This window comes from Zootoca vivipara, chromosome Z (genome assembly GCF_963506605.1).
Source record: "Zootoca vivipara chromosome Z, rZooViv1.1, whole genome shotgun sequence".
Classification (NCBI taxonomy): domain Eukaryota; kingdom Metazoa; phylum Chordata; class Lepidosauria; order Squamata; family Lacertidae; genus Zootoca; species Zootoca vivipara.
The window spans coordinates 33254163-33269812 of NC_083294.1; the positions used below are offsets into that span (position 1 = coordinate 33254163).

The 15650-nt window shown below is 39.8% G+C and overlaps 1 protein-coding gene across 7 annotated transcripts in view; it reads right to left on the reverse strand.

The window, feature by feature from the left end:
* Window positions 1–15650, reverse strand: part of DIAPH2 (diaphanous related formin 2) — a 352029-nt gene that overhangs the window by 262642 nt on the left and 73737 nt on the right. For all 7 annotated transcript variants that reach the window (XM_060270211.1, XM_060270210.1, XM_060270208.1 and 4 more), the window contains 4 exons: window positions 8951–9069; window positions 6270–6386; window positions 5349–5467; window positions 4080–4144 (listed from right to left, as the gene is read on the reverse strand). In XM_060270211.1, coding sequence (XP_060126194.1) covers window positions 4080–4144; window positions 5349–5467; window positions 6270–6386; window positions 8951–9069 — 420 coding nt within the window. The remainder of the gene's footprint in view (window positions 1–4079; window positions 4145–5348; window positions 5468–6269; window positions 6387–8950; window positions 9070–15650) is intronic.

Sequence of the window (15650 nt, forward strand, 5' to 3'; positions counted from 1 at the left end):
ATTTACTTCCTCCCAACCTGGTGCTGTAATGGTGTAGAGGTGGGGGTGTCACTTTAACTGTGTGCAGTTAAATAAACAATACATGTACAGTGCAACCTCGGTTTACGAACACCTCGGGTTACGAACTTTCGGTTTACGAACAACCGAAACCTGGAAGTAACCTGAGGTGTTCAAGGAGTTCGAGGCCTAGGAAGGCCTCTGCCAAGACCCGGAGTGAAGCCCCGGCCTCCACTAAGCCATCCGAGGCTCTGTGGCTGCGCTGCAGCACCGGAGGCCCTCAGGTGGCTTAGCGGAGCCCGGGGCTTCGCTCTGGAACTTCGCGGAGGTCCCGATCCAAGCCCGGGCCTTCTCAAGAGGTCTGGATCGAAGCCCCAGCCTCCGCGAACCCATCCGAGGCTACGGGGGCGTTTCTTCTATAACACTGTCTTAATTATTTTATAGTGCAGTACATTGATTATTGCCTTCATTTTATGGATCAATGGTCTCATTAGACAGTAAAATTTGTGTTAAATTGCTGTTTTAGGGGGTGTTTTTCATCATATGGAACGGATTAATCCACTTTCCATTACTTTCAATGGGAAAATAAAAAAATTCCTTCAGTAGCACCTTAAAGACCAACTAAGTTTATATTTTGGTTTCAATGGGAAAGTTCACTTCAGTTTATGAACGCTTCAGTTTATGAACAGACTTCCGGAACCAATTGTGTTCATAAACCGAGGTACCACTGTACAACCTTCCAATGCCTTTTGTTTGCATCCATATTTGAACAGTAGACAATCTTCTGGATAATCTGCTAGACAGAACTGAGTGAGCGTATGAATGCATGTGCTTGTCATGTACAGAAACAAAACAAATAGAATGTTGTTATACTTTTTTAGTTAATGTTATTTTGTTTCCATCAAAGGTAGGTTGTTCTGCTAGTATGAAAATCCAAAGCTTTTATGTGATGCAAATATGCTTTGCAATTAAAAGAAGTAAATTTTCTTATAGGCTATCTTTAAAACTAGTTAAGTTTGATTTTCATAGATCTTTAAAACTAGTTAAGTTTGATTTTCATAGATTTTTTCATAGATTTTCATTTGAAAAGTGGAAGTCTAAATACAAAAAATGGTGTGTTGGTGATTCTTCAAGTTCTGTAGCTTTCAAGGGTAATGTACCATCATTCAAATTTACCAAATCTGCTCAATTGTAAGAGCACCAGCATATAATAATGGTTTTGATAGAAGAAGCATTCCCAGCATGAGTAAGTGAGGACTTTAAAAGTCAACAAAATTCGAAAGGAATACTGAAGCATATGTTTCCAATAACTCATAATAATCAAATCTGATCAATTTATTTTAGTAAACATGTTGAAATGGATGGTAGTTAATACATGCAAAATATCTTGAAAAATGTTAATCCCTTTTCAATATGCTCATTTCTCTAGTACAGCAGATTTTTCAAATGCTTTATTCAAGATAAAGATGAATTAACAGAGAAGTCTGCTGCCAGAAATATAGAGAGAAATAAAAAGACTGAGTTTGTGGCAAAATATCCTATGGCATGATAAATTACCTCTACAAAATTTGTCATACCGTAGTATATGAACGTTTTTCAGATTATGTGTAACATTCTAGCAGTCAAATATATTGATCCCAAAAAAGCAGTATCTCTAAAAGATTTGCAGGTAGAACTTCTGCAGAAGAGAGTTAAACTGATTGACGTAGAAAACTTTAACCACTCCCCTCCCTGCAAAATAAAACCACACACACATACCCCCAACGTAGAATATTAACCTAGTGAAATCAGAATGCAGTGGAGGGGTGGTTTTACAATGCTCTTTTTCAAGAGGTCCCCTAAATGAACTCAGGGACCCAGGTGGTGCTGTGGTTGAACCACTGAGCCTAGGGCTTGCTGATCAGAAGGTCGGTGGTTCGAATCCCTGTGACGGGGTGAGCTCCCGTTGCTTGGTCCCAGCTCCTGCCAACCTAGCAGTTCGAAAGCACATCAAAGTGCAAGTAGATAAATAGGAACCGCTATAGCGGGAAGGTAAACGGCGTTTCCATGTGCTGCTCTGGTTTGCCAGAAGCGGCTTTGTCATGCTGGCCACATGACCTGGAAGCTGTACGCTGGCTCCCTTGGCCAATAATGCGAGATGAGCGCGCAACCCCAGAGTCGGTCACGACTGGACCTAATGGCCAGGGGTCCCTTTACCTTTATCTAAATGAACTACTGTTGAACCTGCCCTTTCAACCTCCCTATGGGTGTATGAGGAAAGATTCCATATAGCTAACACAGTACACAAGTGGTTGGCACAGCAAGGCAGTCAACAGGAGACAAGTTAACACTGCTTTGTTCAAAATGCAAAACTCATTTATCCTCCCTGGCCCTTCAGCATAGGAATAGCTCGAATCTGAGTAGGAATTCTCCATTTGATCAAAACTGACCAAGAGAACCAGAGTTTTTCCACCTGCTATTAGACAAATTCAAACTGTGATGTGGGTCTGTTGCCAGGTCCATTACATTTTGATCACAGTCAACAATGTCAGTGCTAGTCAGGAGAAATAGGCTACTTCATCCAGGCAGAAACCAGGGGGGTTGGGCTGGGTGTTCATCGGTATGTGGATGATACCCAGCTCTACTCTCTTTTAAATCAGAACCAGTGATGGCAGTGAATGCCCTGTGTGAGTATCTGAAGGTATTAGAGGATGGACCATGGCTAACGAATTGAGGCTGAATCCTAACAAGACAGAGGTACTGTTTTGGGGGGACAGGGGGTGGGGTGGTTTGCTGGACTCCCTGGTCCTGAATGCGGTAGCTGTGCCCCTGAAGGACCAGGTGTGCAGTCTGGGAGTCATTTTGGACTCACAGCTGTACATGGAGGGGCAGGTCAATTCTGAAACCCTACCAGAGTGGTGCATGCTTTGGTTATCTACTACTTGGACTACTGCAATGTGCTCTATGTGGGGCTAGCTTTGAAGGTTACTCGGAAACTACAACTAATCCAGAATGTGGCAGCTAGACTAGTGACCAGGAGTGGCCACCAGGACCATATAACACCGGTCCTTAAAGGCCTACATTGGCTACCAGAACGTTTCCAAGCACAATTCAAAGTGTTGGTATTGTTGACCTTTAAAGTCCTAAACAGCCTCAGCCCAGTATACCTGAAGAAGTGTTTCTACCCCCATCATTCAGCTCCGAGGACCTTCTGGCGTTTCCCTCACTGTGAGAAGTGAGGTTGCAGGGAACCAGGCAGAGGGCCTTCTTGGTGGTGGGGCCTGCTCTATGAAATGCCCTCCCATCAGATGTCAAGGAAATAAACAACCACCTGACTTTTAGAAGACATCTGAAGGCAACCCTGTATCAGGAAATTTTAAATGTCTAATGTCATACCATTTTTATGTGCTGCACATGTTGTTGTTGTTGTTGTTGTTGTTGTTGAGCTCAGGACCTCAATAGCTCAAGGACCGACTCAGACTCTGTAATCATCATCTAAGGCCCTTCTTCATGTGCCTCCTCCACAAGACGTCCAGAGAATGGCAACACAAGAATGAGCCTTTTTTGTGACGGCTCCGTTTGTGGAATGCATTCCCTAGGGAGGCTTGCCTGGCGTCTTCATTACATATCTTTAGGCACCAGGCAAAAACATTTCTCTAAAACTAGGCCTTTGGCTGATTAAACATTCTATGGCCTTTTAAATGTGTTTGTGGGAGGGGATTATTAGCTTTGTTTTATTTTTGTTCATATTATGCATTTTGTGTTCTAATTTTTATTTTTGTTTTATGTTGTGAACTGGCCTGTGATCTATGGGTAAAGAGCAATATAGAAATTTAATAAATAAATAATACATAAATGAAGTTCAGATAAATAGTTCACGTTTGCCCTGTTTCAGACACGGTTAATTTGCTAAACTTCAATTATGTCTATCCTCCCACTTAAGACCACAGCACACATTTCAACAATGTAGAAATACAGTATGAAAAACTATTAAAAACTATTTTAAATTAAAAAGAAACAGGTTGTAAGTGTCTATTAATTATGGGATCTCTGATTATAGGAATAAAAAAGTGTTCAGTGCTGGAAATTTTCCTTGTACCTACCTTTTTGGAAAATTCTGAAGCTTTTTGCTCACTTTCTTCCACTTTTGCTTTGTCCACGCAGCAATCTAAGAAAATTAAACCATAAAGACCAATGCAAAATCCACTTTAAAAGGCAAATATGCAAATGAGGTCATATTTTTAATTACAAATTCAACTTTGTAGCAATGTGATGCTATCTGGATAGCACTAGTTCCTCATTGGCTGAGCAGAAAATTGCTTTATAAGAGATTTTTCTACCTAAAAAGGTTATGAGCCAAAGTTCTGGCATTTAATGAAAACATAATACAGTAGCCACTAAAGCATTCCTGTTCTCTATGAAAGATACACATTTTTGTCCAGCAGCAATTTCAACAATTTGTACGTGCCTACAATTACTGATATTTGAATCTTTTCTATTCAGTTTGCTAACTAGTCCAGCGTTTCTCAACCGCTGTTCCGCGGCACACTAGTGTGCCGCGAGACGCTGGCTGGTGTGCCGCGACGTGCGGCGACGAGAAGGGTGATTTGCATTGTCACGTGCCTGGCGGCCGCCAATAACCAGCACTGACCCGCCGGAAAGCAATATTTCTCCTCCTCTTTCCCAAAGCTCAGTGCAAACGAGCCTGGCGGCCGCCAATACACAACACTAACCCGCCGGAAAGCAATATTTGGCAAGTGTTTCTTACAGTCATAATTATAATATAGGGCGGCACAGAGTTAATTTTTTAAACTTTTTTAATGGTGGTGTGCCTCGTGATTTTTTTCACGGAACAAGTGTGCCGTGGCCCAAAAAAGGTTGAGAAACACTGAACGAGTCAAACATGAATGGGGGAGGGGGGGCACAAGCTCACACATTTTGGAAGAAGACTGAAAGCTACAGCATGGTACCATAGAGACCACTGTAGTCCTTGCTAGCTGCTCCAATGCATGTGCATCTATTTCTGATTTCACCTAACCAATAACACTGAATCAAGAGAATTTTTGATATGCACATGGAACATTTGTAATAATAGAACGAACAGGAGGCCTCCATATAGAAGTACTGTGTGTGGCATAGATTCCACTAATTAAAAATCTAGAGCATAATCTACGTAAAAATTAACCCCTTTATACAAAGTCTTTTCAATGGGTGTCTTATGCATTCAACTCTCTACCAGAGGAAGAACAAAACTTAAAATGGCTTAACTTTGGTTGAAACACACCCATACTACATAAATGATGATCTTGGGGTGGGGGGAGAGAATCCTTAAACAATTACTAAAATAGTGTAACATTATGATGCTCACATACCTACAAGTTGAGTGAAATCTACATCCAACCTTCCTCTACACTTGAAGTCAGGATCCATACCACTACAGTGCAATACTATCTGTGAAATGCATTCTTCTATTATCTTGTAATATTGAGGTCTGGTCGCCAAAAAAAACACAAAAATGTATTGATTTTAATAACCAAGGCATTTTTAAAAATAAAGAAGAAAGATATTAGTCTACTTAATAACTGATGGGAGGTAGTCATTTTCATACATAACAATTGAAGGGTTGCTGTTCTGTTTACGGTAGTATAATCCAGCAAATGTGCAAAAAAAATTGCGTTCAGAGGATTTATCTAGGTTCAATATGCTATTTACCACTTCTCCCCTTGGCACAATTCCACAAAGTATACACAAAGCTATTACTGGAGATGGGAGACCCCAATCAAACCTTCCTGCCTGCTCCTCATGCCAAGAGGGAAGACTGGATGGCAATATAGAAGGAAAATAATAATAATAATAATAACAATAATAATAATAATAATAATAATAATAATAATAATAATATATTATTTATTCCCCGCCCATCTGGCTGGGTTTCCCCAGCCACTATGGGCGGCTTCCAATAGAAAAATAAAATAAAATAATCTACTAAACATTAAAAGCCACCCCAAACAGGGCTACCTTCAGGATAATCAGATGTCATAATCCCCTAACAAATCCTCCATGTATGGGAGCTGTGGAACTACATCATTTTTCTAGGTCTGTAAACTATACGTAAATAAAGCTTTTCCATACCTCATCCCCTTTCAAAAGAGCCTCACTTTTGTCTAGTACATTGTATGCATTTGTACATACAAGTAACAAGCAGTGTGATACTCTGTTATGTGAAGGCCAAATTTTAAACTGAAACTCAAAAATTGCTGACTTACTGGACAAAAAAATCACCACTGACTTACCGAACATAATAATCATTCCTGATTAGTAGAAAATGTTGTAAAATAGATAGGAAGTAGTTTTCAGATGCTGTTTCTCTCAGCATGTTATATAATAGGTGGTAGACCTCATTCACATCAGTACAAGGATTGTCAAGGAAATACCAAAATTGTTCTACAGAAAAACGCACCCATAAAATTAACACTGCATTCTTGAAGATTAGGCCTAAAGAGCCCTTAAAATTTGTTCTGTGTGCAAAGCAGCACACAAGCCTTTCTTCACACCTAAAGTATCTACTTACATCCCAAAATAACAATTCATGTAATGAATTACTATTCTTAATACAGTGGTGCCTCGCAAGATGAATTTAATTCGTTCCACCGGTCAATTCGTTTTACGAAAAATTCATCTTGCGAAGCACCGTTTCCCATAGGAAAGCATTGAAATTTAATTAATGCGTTCCTATGGGCTCCGGGGGACTGGCGGTGGCGGCGCTTACTCGCTTGGCTCGGGGAAGCCAGGCGGCGGCAGCGCTGAGGCGGCCGATCCCGGGCCGGCCCAAGGGCAAGCGCAGCGCGCGGGGCAAACAGGAGAAAGTGTGCGGCAGCTGCAGTGCTGAGAGGGCCGATCCAGGCCGGCCTGAGGGCGAGCAGGAGAAAGCGTGCGGCGCTCACCCTCCGGCCGGCCCGGAACAGCCCCCTCAGCGCCGCAGCTGCCGCGCGCTTTCTCCTGCTCTGCCCCCTCGTGCTGCGCTCACCCTCAGGCTGGCCCGGAATCAGCTGATTTAGCGCCACTGCTGCCGAGGCGAGCAGGAGAAAGCGGGGCTGCTGCCTCCTGTCTTCCCCTTGGCTCAGGGAAGACAGGCGGTGGCAGCCACGGAGCCAAAGTGTGGTGCTGTTTGCCTGGGCTGCCGCCTCCTGTCTTCCCCTTGGCTCGGGGAAGACAGGCAAGGGCAGCCCCCACACTGCCGCGATTCGGCTCTGTCCCCCGGTGCCGAAGCGTGGCGGGCGCTGCTTGCCGGGGCTTGCCAAGGCAAGGGGGACGGAGCCAAAGCACGGCACTGCTTGCTGGGGCTACCGCCTCCTGTCTTCCCCAAGTGCTTCGGCTCTGTCCCCCCTGGCAAGCCCCGGGAAACCAGCTGTAGCGTGGCAAGAAGGCAAAGGAAGATCAGCTGTCAGCTTCCCGCGCTGACAGCTGATCTTACTTTGCCGCATTCCCACGCTACATTCTATGGCCACACTTCGCAAGATGAAGCGGTGGCCATAGAAAACCTCGTCGTCTTGCTAGTCTCTCGCGCAATGCAAAACTCTTTCGTCTTGCAAGTTTTTCGTTGCGTAAGGCATTTGTCTTGTGAGGTACCATTGTATTCCTCTTCGTGGAATTTTGATTTTCTGCTACTCACAAACATGAAGCGTATAATTCACTATTAAATACAGATGTACAGTCGTACCTTGGTTTTCGAACAGCTTAGTTCATGAACCAACTTAGAATTCAAACGCTCAAACCTGGAAGTAGATGTTCCGGTTTGCGAACTTTGCCTCAGAAGCCGAATGTCTGGTGTGGCTTCTGAGGATTCCGATTGGCTGCAGGATGCTCCTGCTGTCAATCGGAAGCTGTGCCTTTGTTTCTGTTTGTTTGTTTGTTTGTTTTAATACTGGGAGTAGATCGCAGTCTCTTGGGAGTTGGACATGCCTGGTTTAGACATACTGATTTTGACGCTGCTTCTATTACCTGGCTATGGCTCCTTCTTAGGAAATGAAAAGCATTAACACATATCTTGACACATCTCGCTTTGCATGTCATGAACCGGTATATTGGTTTCACCTTTTCCGTTGCATTACTGAAATAAATGAACTTTTCGGCGATATTCTAATTTTTCGAGTTTCACCTGTATTTTGACTAGCTGCCAAACTTCCAAAACTGGAAAAGAAATGGGCAGGCAAGTAGGAAGGGGTTGGAGGACTGGGAACCAAAAATTTGGAAGTCAAGAAGGCACAGACTGAAGGGGATAAAATTTGTGAGAAAAAAAAAGATAACAAAACCATTAGGTGTAATCCTTGGTAAATAATATCCAGCCTTTTCCAAATGAATGCCCTTCAAATTATTATTATTTTACTACAACTCCAATCAATTTCACTTAGTACAGCCATACTGGCTAGAGTTGATTGGAGTTGTAGTCCAAACATCTGTTGGGCACCCAGTTGAAGAATGCTATCCTAGATCATGCAAGGTAATTCCACTAGTTGTGACCACAACAGTTACTGCAGCATTGTGACCTCAGAACCCTAAGGAGATAATGAGGTCCAGAAGAAATACTGGGGATACTGAATTTTACATATTGATTTCCACTAACTGGCCAATTCTCTTGCTTCTAATTCTCCTTATACTTTATTTCCAGGCATTCAACACACACTCTTCAATAGTTACCCCTAGTCTATAGCTTCTCAATGAGAAACAGTTATCTGTTTAAATAAGGTGTACTTTTTGTGAATCAAGGGGAAAGTTCCAAAAGTATGTGTGTCTTATTGACGTATTATTAGTGCCAACTGGTCTATGTCCAGTTCGAAATAACATGCCAGCACATATTCTCCACTTCCTCATGCATGCCCCAAATAATTAGAGTATAATACCTAGCATACTGCAGAAAGCTACTTTCTACAAGCATTCATTTCTAAGAAAATTATACAGTCCTTTAAAAGGATATTCCATTTCCACTTTGATGTCACTGAGGCGGTGGGCCAACTCAATTAAGTCTTCTTCTTTGTTTTCATCAAACACTTTCAACTGAATATCCAGTTCTTCATTCTCCTTCTCTTTTAGATCCTATTATTCCATGAAATAAATTGAATAGTTTATCATAAAACTTATCTTAATGGCATACTTTAAATCTTTTCTATACCTACAGTACAACCAAGCATAACCACATAGTTGAATGTCATATGTTGAGTTTACAACCACCATATGTTCTTCTCATCCTCTGTTATGTTTAAGAAAGAAATATGTTTCGCCACAGTATGATACATACAGACTTAGGACTAGTAGTTGCTGATACATGTACATGTTACACCATAGACAAAGCAACAGTGTAACAGAAATTTTCACCTTATTATTTACTTTATAGGCATACAAACATTAAAAAACTTTCTAGATCAAATAAAAACTTGATCCAGTACAGCAGCTGAAAAATACCTTGAAAGAGTCATGCAGCTATGATACAAATTGCTTGCAACACTGACTGCATTTGAATCAAGCACATGGATATATTCAAGCACAACAGTCCCAAGTATGGCTTATTGAGAATTCTGCTTAAATTGCTGCTCCTACTCTGCCATTACAACCGTGAATGCCTATTCCATGTACTGTGCTCATTAAGGAACTGGTTTTGCTCATGTATTCTCCATGAACAGGCATAAACTAAAATACTATGTGAAAGTGTTGCCTTCAGTTGCATAATCACAGTAGACTGGCATCTTTATATGTTGCACTAATAATGCTTGTTCACATTAACCTCAAAGTCTCAATTTGAACAATTCTAATTCAAATGAGGTTACAATGGTGCATATCTGTCCAGAATAGAGAGCTCTTTCAATGAGCTTTTTTATTATTATAGACTGTCAGACCTTATGTAAAAAGGTGTTGATGGTATTTAAATTTCTGAATTTTGAGAGTGGTCTGGCTGTGACAAATTCATTTCTCAAGACTACCCATGGTGAGTATCTGTCTTTGGGTGGCACTCACTGTTGGAAATGTATTTCATTCCCAGCTGTAGGTCCTACAAGGGTGAAACTCTTCCACCTAAGGAGTGTATGTATATGATCATATCCCATTACCTTACATCAGAACAATCACTCTGCCTTCATAGATTATGAAGACATATGAAATGATTGACATTATATCTATCATACTGAGTATAAAGCACAATGGCTGAAGAGTACTATGTTCTAAGCAGCTTTGACTATGCAGTGGAGCTGTATTCCACCCTTCCTTTAAATGCTAACTATGAACAATTATTGGCTGTTAATAATATGAATCTGGTTTAGTAGTTGATTTCTACCAGTTTTTGTTTTGATTTAAAATACTATCAAATTGCAATGTATGTACTGTATCATTACAACATACATATGATGATCTTTAAGCCTCACAACATAACTATTTTGCTTTCTGCATCCTGCATAGTATTCATGTATTTATATAAAACCATTTTTTGCCTAGGTGCCACTAGTGTTTAAATACTAGAGTAATTATTAATTTGTAACACAGTAAAAACAGCATGCATCAAAGTTGTTGTTGTTTTAAAAGAAAAAAAGAAAAATCCAAACTTTTACAGCATGCCACACTAGAGATTGTTGGGATTAATATATCACCTTGAAGTTCTTTTACTATGATCCCTTTTATCTCGTAGATTTCAAAAGACATTCGATAATCACAAGTGAGGACATTCAAAGACGATAATAGGAGAAGTAAGATGACCAGGTGTGGCGCCTACAACAAAAATGTCAGCAATGTGGAGCCCACAGTTAGCCACATAGAACAGAACTCACTGTATTGAGGAATGATGACTATCCCATGTTCATACCAGAAGAATCAAGTAGGCAGAGACCTGTAAGTCATTGAACCATGCAACACTAAAAACTTATCTTGCTTTTAAGTAATAAATATGGAGATGTATAAATGCAAAGAAGATGCAAAGAAAGTCAAACTTTTCCCATGCATTATGCATAAATAATAAAACCTCTTGCAGGCAAAATGAAAGCATTACTTTGATGCAAACAATAGCAAACAAAAAGAAAGCAGTATATAATAATCATGTTATTTAAGAAATCAGTACGGCACTTTTACTCACAAGAAAGCCTGCTGGATCTTGGTCTGCAATGTATTATGAAGGGGCTGAGAAACATTATCAGAAATACTAACTTTTTCTTTCTAGATTTCTAAGTATCCACAATCTACTTAACTTTGAAATAGTCCTGCTATTCAGTTATCCTGAATTTCAGCTCAATGAAAAGCTCACAATCATTATCCAACACCTAGAACTGAATGAAGAATTATCCCTCCAAATCAGTTACTATTTGACCCAGGCCACTATTTCAATGAAGCAGAGAAACTTAGTTCAAGCTTAAGAGACCTTAAGTTTGGAAACACACTTAAAATATTAATAAACTTATTTTAATTTACCCCAAATGTTATTTTCACTAAAAACCTAATTATACTATCTTGAAAGCTACATACAAATAAGAAGACTTGAATTTGTAGAATAAAACGTTTAATTAAGGGTGAACATCTGCCAATCAGGATGTTCCACTATAAACCTGTCTGTGCAAAAGTTGTTCCTATCATTCCTTAATTGATCAGATCTACCAACACCCTGCTTTATTAAATGAGTAAGCAACTGATTATCTGCACTAATCTATCACCTTCACTTTACACATCTATATTCCCTCATTAAAATGTGGATCCTTAACTGCACATTCAAATTAAAGTCTAAATTATGCCAAAGGTTAGGACATAATTATGACTGCAGATTGAATTTCAAATAACCAAATAAAAATATGAATCTAGACACCAACAGAAAATAATTTTTCCTTATATGCCTTATAAATTCCTTTAGAACCTGGCTGTAACGTATTTTGTGCTATTAACTTTTCAAGTTTTGTGGCAAATACAAAACAAAAGCAAGCCTTTAGTTTGATGTATTTTAATAAACATTTTTTCTGCCAGAGTCAACAACTATTTTAAATTTTCAATAATAAAATATGGTTATTTTCCTAACTACCTCTCTTATATTTATGTGTTAGTCAGGAAAAATGATAACTTCAATTGAAATACACCATTTTGTTCCCAGTTCCAGTTTGTTATACCCATACTAATTTTTTTTAAGTGGCATGGGTGGCACTGTGGTCTAAACCACTAAGCCTAGGGCTTGCCGATCGGAAGGTCAGCAGTTTGAATCCCCGTAACAGGGTGGGCTCCTATTGCTTGGTCCAAACTCCGGCCAACCTAGCAGTTCGAAAGCACATCAAAGTAATGATTGTTACCTCCAGCAGGAAGGTAAACAGCGTTTCTATGTGCTGCTCTGGTTCGCCAGAAGCAGCTTAGTCATACTGGCCACATGACCCAGAAAAACTCTGCAGACAAACGCCGGCTCCCTCGGCCAGTAAAGATGAGTGTCACAACCCCAGAGTCATTCACGACTGGATTTAACTGTCCCTTAAAAAAAATTAGTATAGGTATAACTAATTGGAACTGGGAACAAAAAGCGGTCCTTTACCTTTACCTTTTATACTAATTTTAAAACAATGGTTTTATATATATATAAAATGATATCTGCTAGAGTCCCAACTACCTGAGCAAGCATGGAGTGGTATTTAATGCTAGTCCTACTCTGAGTAGACCCACTGAACTTAATGGGCATGACTAAGTTAGGTTCATTAATTTTAGTGGGTCTACTCTGAGTAGGACTAGCATTAAATACCACCTATACTGACTTCCTCTTTTGAATGGGACAAGTAGCATTGTAAATTGAGACTACAACCAGACAAGCAAAGGAGAAGACAGTTTTAAGAGAGCATTTCAATGGAGCATATGCATGTCACACAACAGTATGATATGATTACAGTTAAGTGCACAGCCCATCGACATAATTTATATAAACAATAAGCAAAAATAGAGAATAATGTAAAGACTAAAGGAAAACATGCTAGCTCAATCACATCTTATATTCTGATGCCAAACTTCTGGGGGAATGTCTCACCATTATGTAGCCAAAACTGCTTGGGAGAACCATAATGCTTGTAGAAGTACATAAAGAATCCCAGGCCCTGCTTTATGCAACCCCTTCCCTGAGAGGTTAGGAGAATGTCAACACAAGAACAGAACTTTTCTGTGGTGGCTCCGTGTTTGTGGAATGCTCTCCCCAAAGGGACTCATCTAACACAGGCATTCCCAACCTGTGGCCCTCCAGATGTTTTGGCTTACAACTCCCACGATCCCTAGCTAACAGGACCAGTGGTCAGGGATGATGGGAATTGTAGTCCAAAACATCTGGAGGGCCGAAGGTTGAGGATGCCTAATCAAGCACCATCATTACATGTTTTTAGGCACCAGGCAAAAATAGTCCAAGCTTTTGGACATTAAATAATTGGTTTGATGGGTGGGTGTTATTACGCTTATTTAATTATTATGCTATCTATTATTATGCTTATTATGTTTTTATTATTGTGCTCTGTAAAATGTGTTAATGTTGCACATCGCCCTGAGATCTTTTGATAAAGGGCAGTATATAAAATGAATTAATGGTGGTGGTGGTGGTGGTGGTGATATCTTTGGGGGGATGATTGGGGGGGGAGACCCAAACAGCCTAGTGAGAACTAAGCATGCTCAGTGAACACAGAATGCTAATTGTTCAGGGTGAGGGAAATGGAAAGCCAGGATGGGTAGAAAGATAGAATGGAGTATCCAGGAAGAGGGCATGGCTGATTGGCTGGAACCCTGGACAGGAACACTGCATATTTTGTTTAGAGTCCTTTTATATTAAAACAGGGAAATAGGAAAAAAATAGAGTAATGTCACACCCAGAAGGTAACACTTGCAGTTTAGAACCCACAAGTTTTGAAAGAATATACTACAGGGTTCCCAAACTAAGGCCCAATCGCCTTCTAAATATGGCCTGCAGACAGTCCGGGAATCAGCATGTTTTTACATGAGTAGAATGTGTCCTTTTATTTAAAATGCATCTCTGGGTTATTTGTGGGGCCTGCCTGGTGTTTTTATATGAGTAGAATGTGTCCTTTTATTTAAAATGCATCTCTGGGTTATTTGTGGGGCCTGCCTGGTGTTTTTATATGAGTAGAATGTGTCCTTTTATTTAAAATGCATCTCTAGCTTATTTGTGGGGTATAGGAATTTGTTCATATTATTTTTCAAAATATAGTCCGTCCCCCCACAAGGTCTGAGGGACAGTGGACCGGCCCCCCTGCTGAAAAAGTTTGCTGACCCCTGGAATATAGTAACCATAACTCTTTCAAAAATTCTCTAAGGAAGCACAATTTATAGAAAATAAGGTGTGATCACCTCACAAAACTACTTTGTTTTCCTCGAGTTCAATCTATGGTCTATATAAACAATCCTTAGGGAAAGTCAAACTCATTAAATAGAATTAATCTAATTCTTCTTTGGCAGTGAAATAATTCAACAGAGGATTGAGGTTATAATATTTTAAAATGCTAAGGTTTCTAAGAAAATAGATGATAAAAGTTTCAGTTCTCCCCACTGAACCATATTATGGTTGCAGCATTTGCTTGATGACATACCAAGTGTTCGATGTCGTAAGAGAGTGTTGGGAAAAATTATAGCCACGTGTTAAAATGCTAAAGGCTGATGCTGCAAGGAGCACTTACCCAAGAAAGTTATTGTCACTTCTGCTATTTATACAGTATAGGGGTGGCCCTGAATAACCCATCTCATACTATTATGGAAGTGCGCTTTCAGCAACCCATTTGTTTTTGTAGCTAAATAAATTCAGCTTTCCTTGGAAAATGTAGAACCAATAATTAGATATAAGTATTGTTCAGTTATATACTGGGCTTTTAGAAAAAAAGAACGTAACTGAAAGTATATCTTGATTTTATACTAATGGAATAAATTTAGCACAACAGCAAGCTAAACAGAGAATATGTTACATGTTTTTTCAACTGAGGTTGATATTCAGTTACTTAGTAGAACCAAAGCCAGTACGATTTTTGCTCTCATTTCGCTAGACTAACATATCACAAACTGCATTGGAAGCTACCCAGGATTCCAAAAGCTGTTTTCTATGTGCCATAGGTGCAGAGGGCTACTGTTTGAGATCTTTTAAATCCTGGTCTAAGAGTCATAACTCTTATTACTTGTTTATAGGAGCTGCTTATAGCAGAAAATTACAAGAGCATAGTTTTCTATTCTATATACACTTAAATTGACTAATAAGAAAAGAAGTTCTTCTACCATCATGGCATCAGGAAGATGAAATGGATACTGGAGATTGGAATATTTATTACAAACTTCTAGGAGATTTTCAGAGCTTGCACAGGAGTCAAAGTACACTTATAACTTCAATTCACACAAATAGATCCAACATGACTATCAAGTATAGGATATGATTTGGGGAATGTAAACTGTGCCACTAACAAACTATACCCAGATTAGCTTTAGACTTGTATTACCACAACAAACCATGTCTTCTTCTATCATTTTGTGATTTCCCTTCTATATGGGCTTCAATAAACTTTTCTCCTTCACAGCTTGTTTAGAATTCAGAATCACAATCAAATATTGTACTTGGCAACTATGAGGGCATTCTACCAACTTAATTCTGGGTTATATTCAGTGCTCATGCAATGAGATTTCACCTTCATCACTTTGTCCAT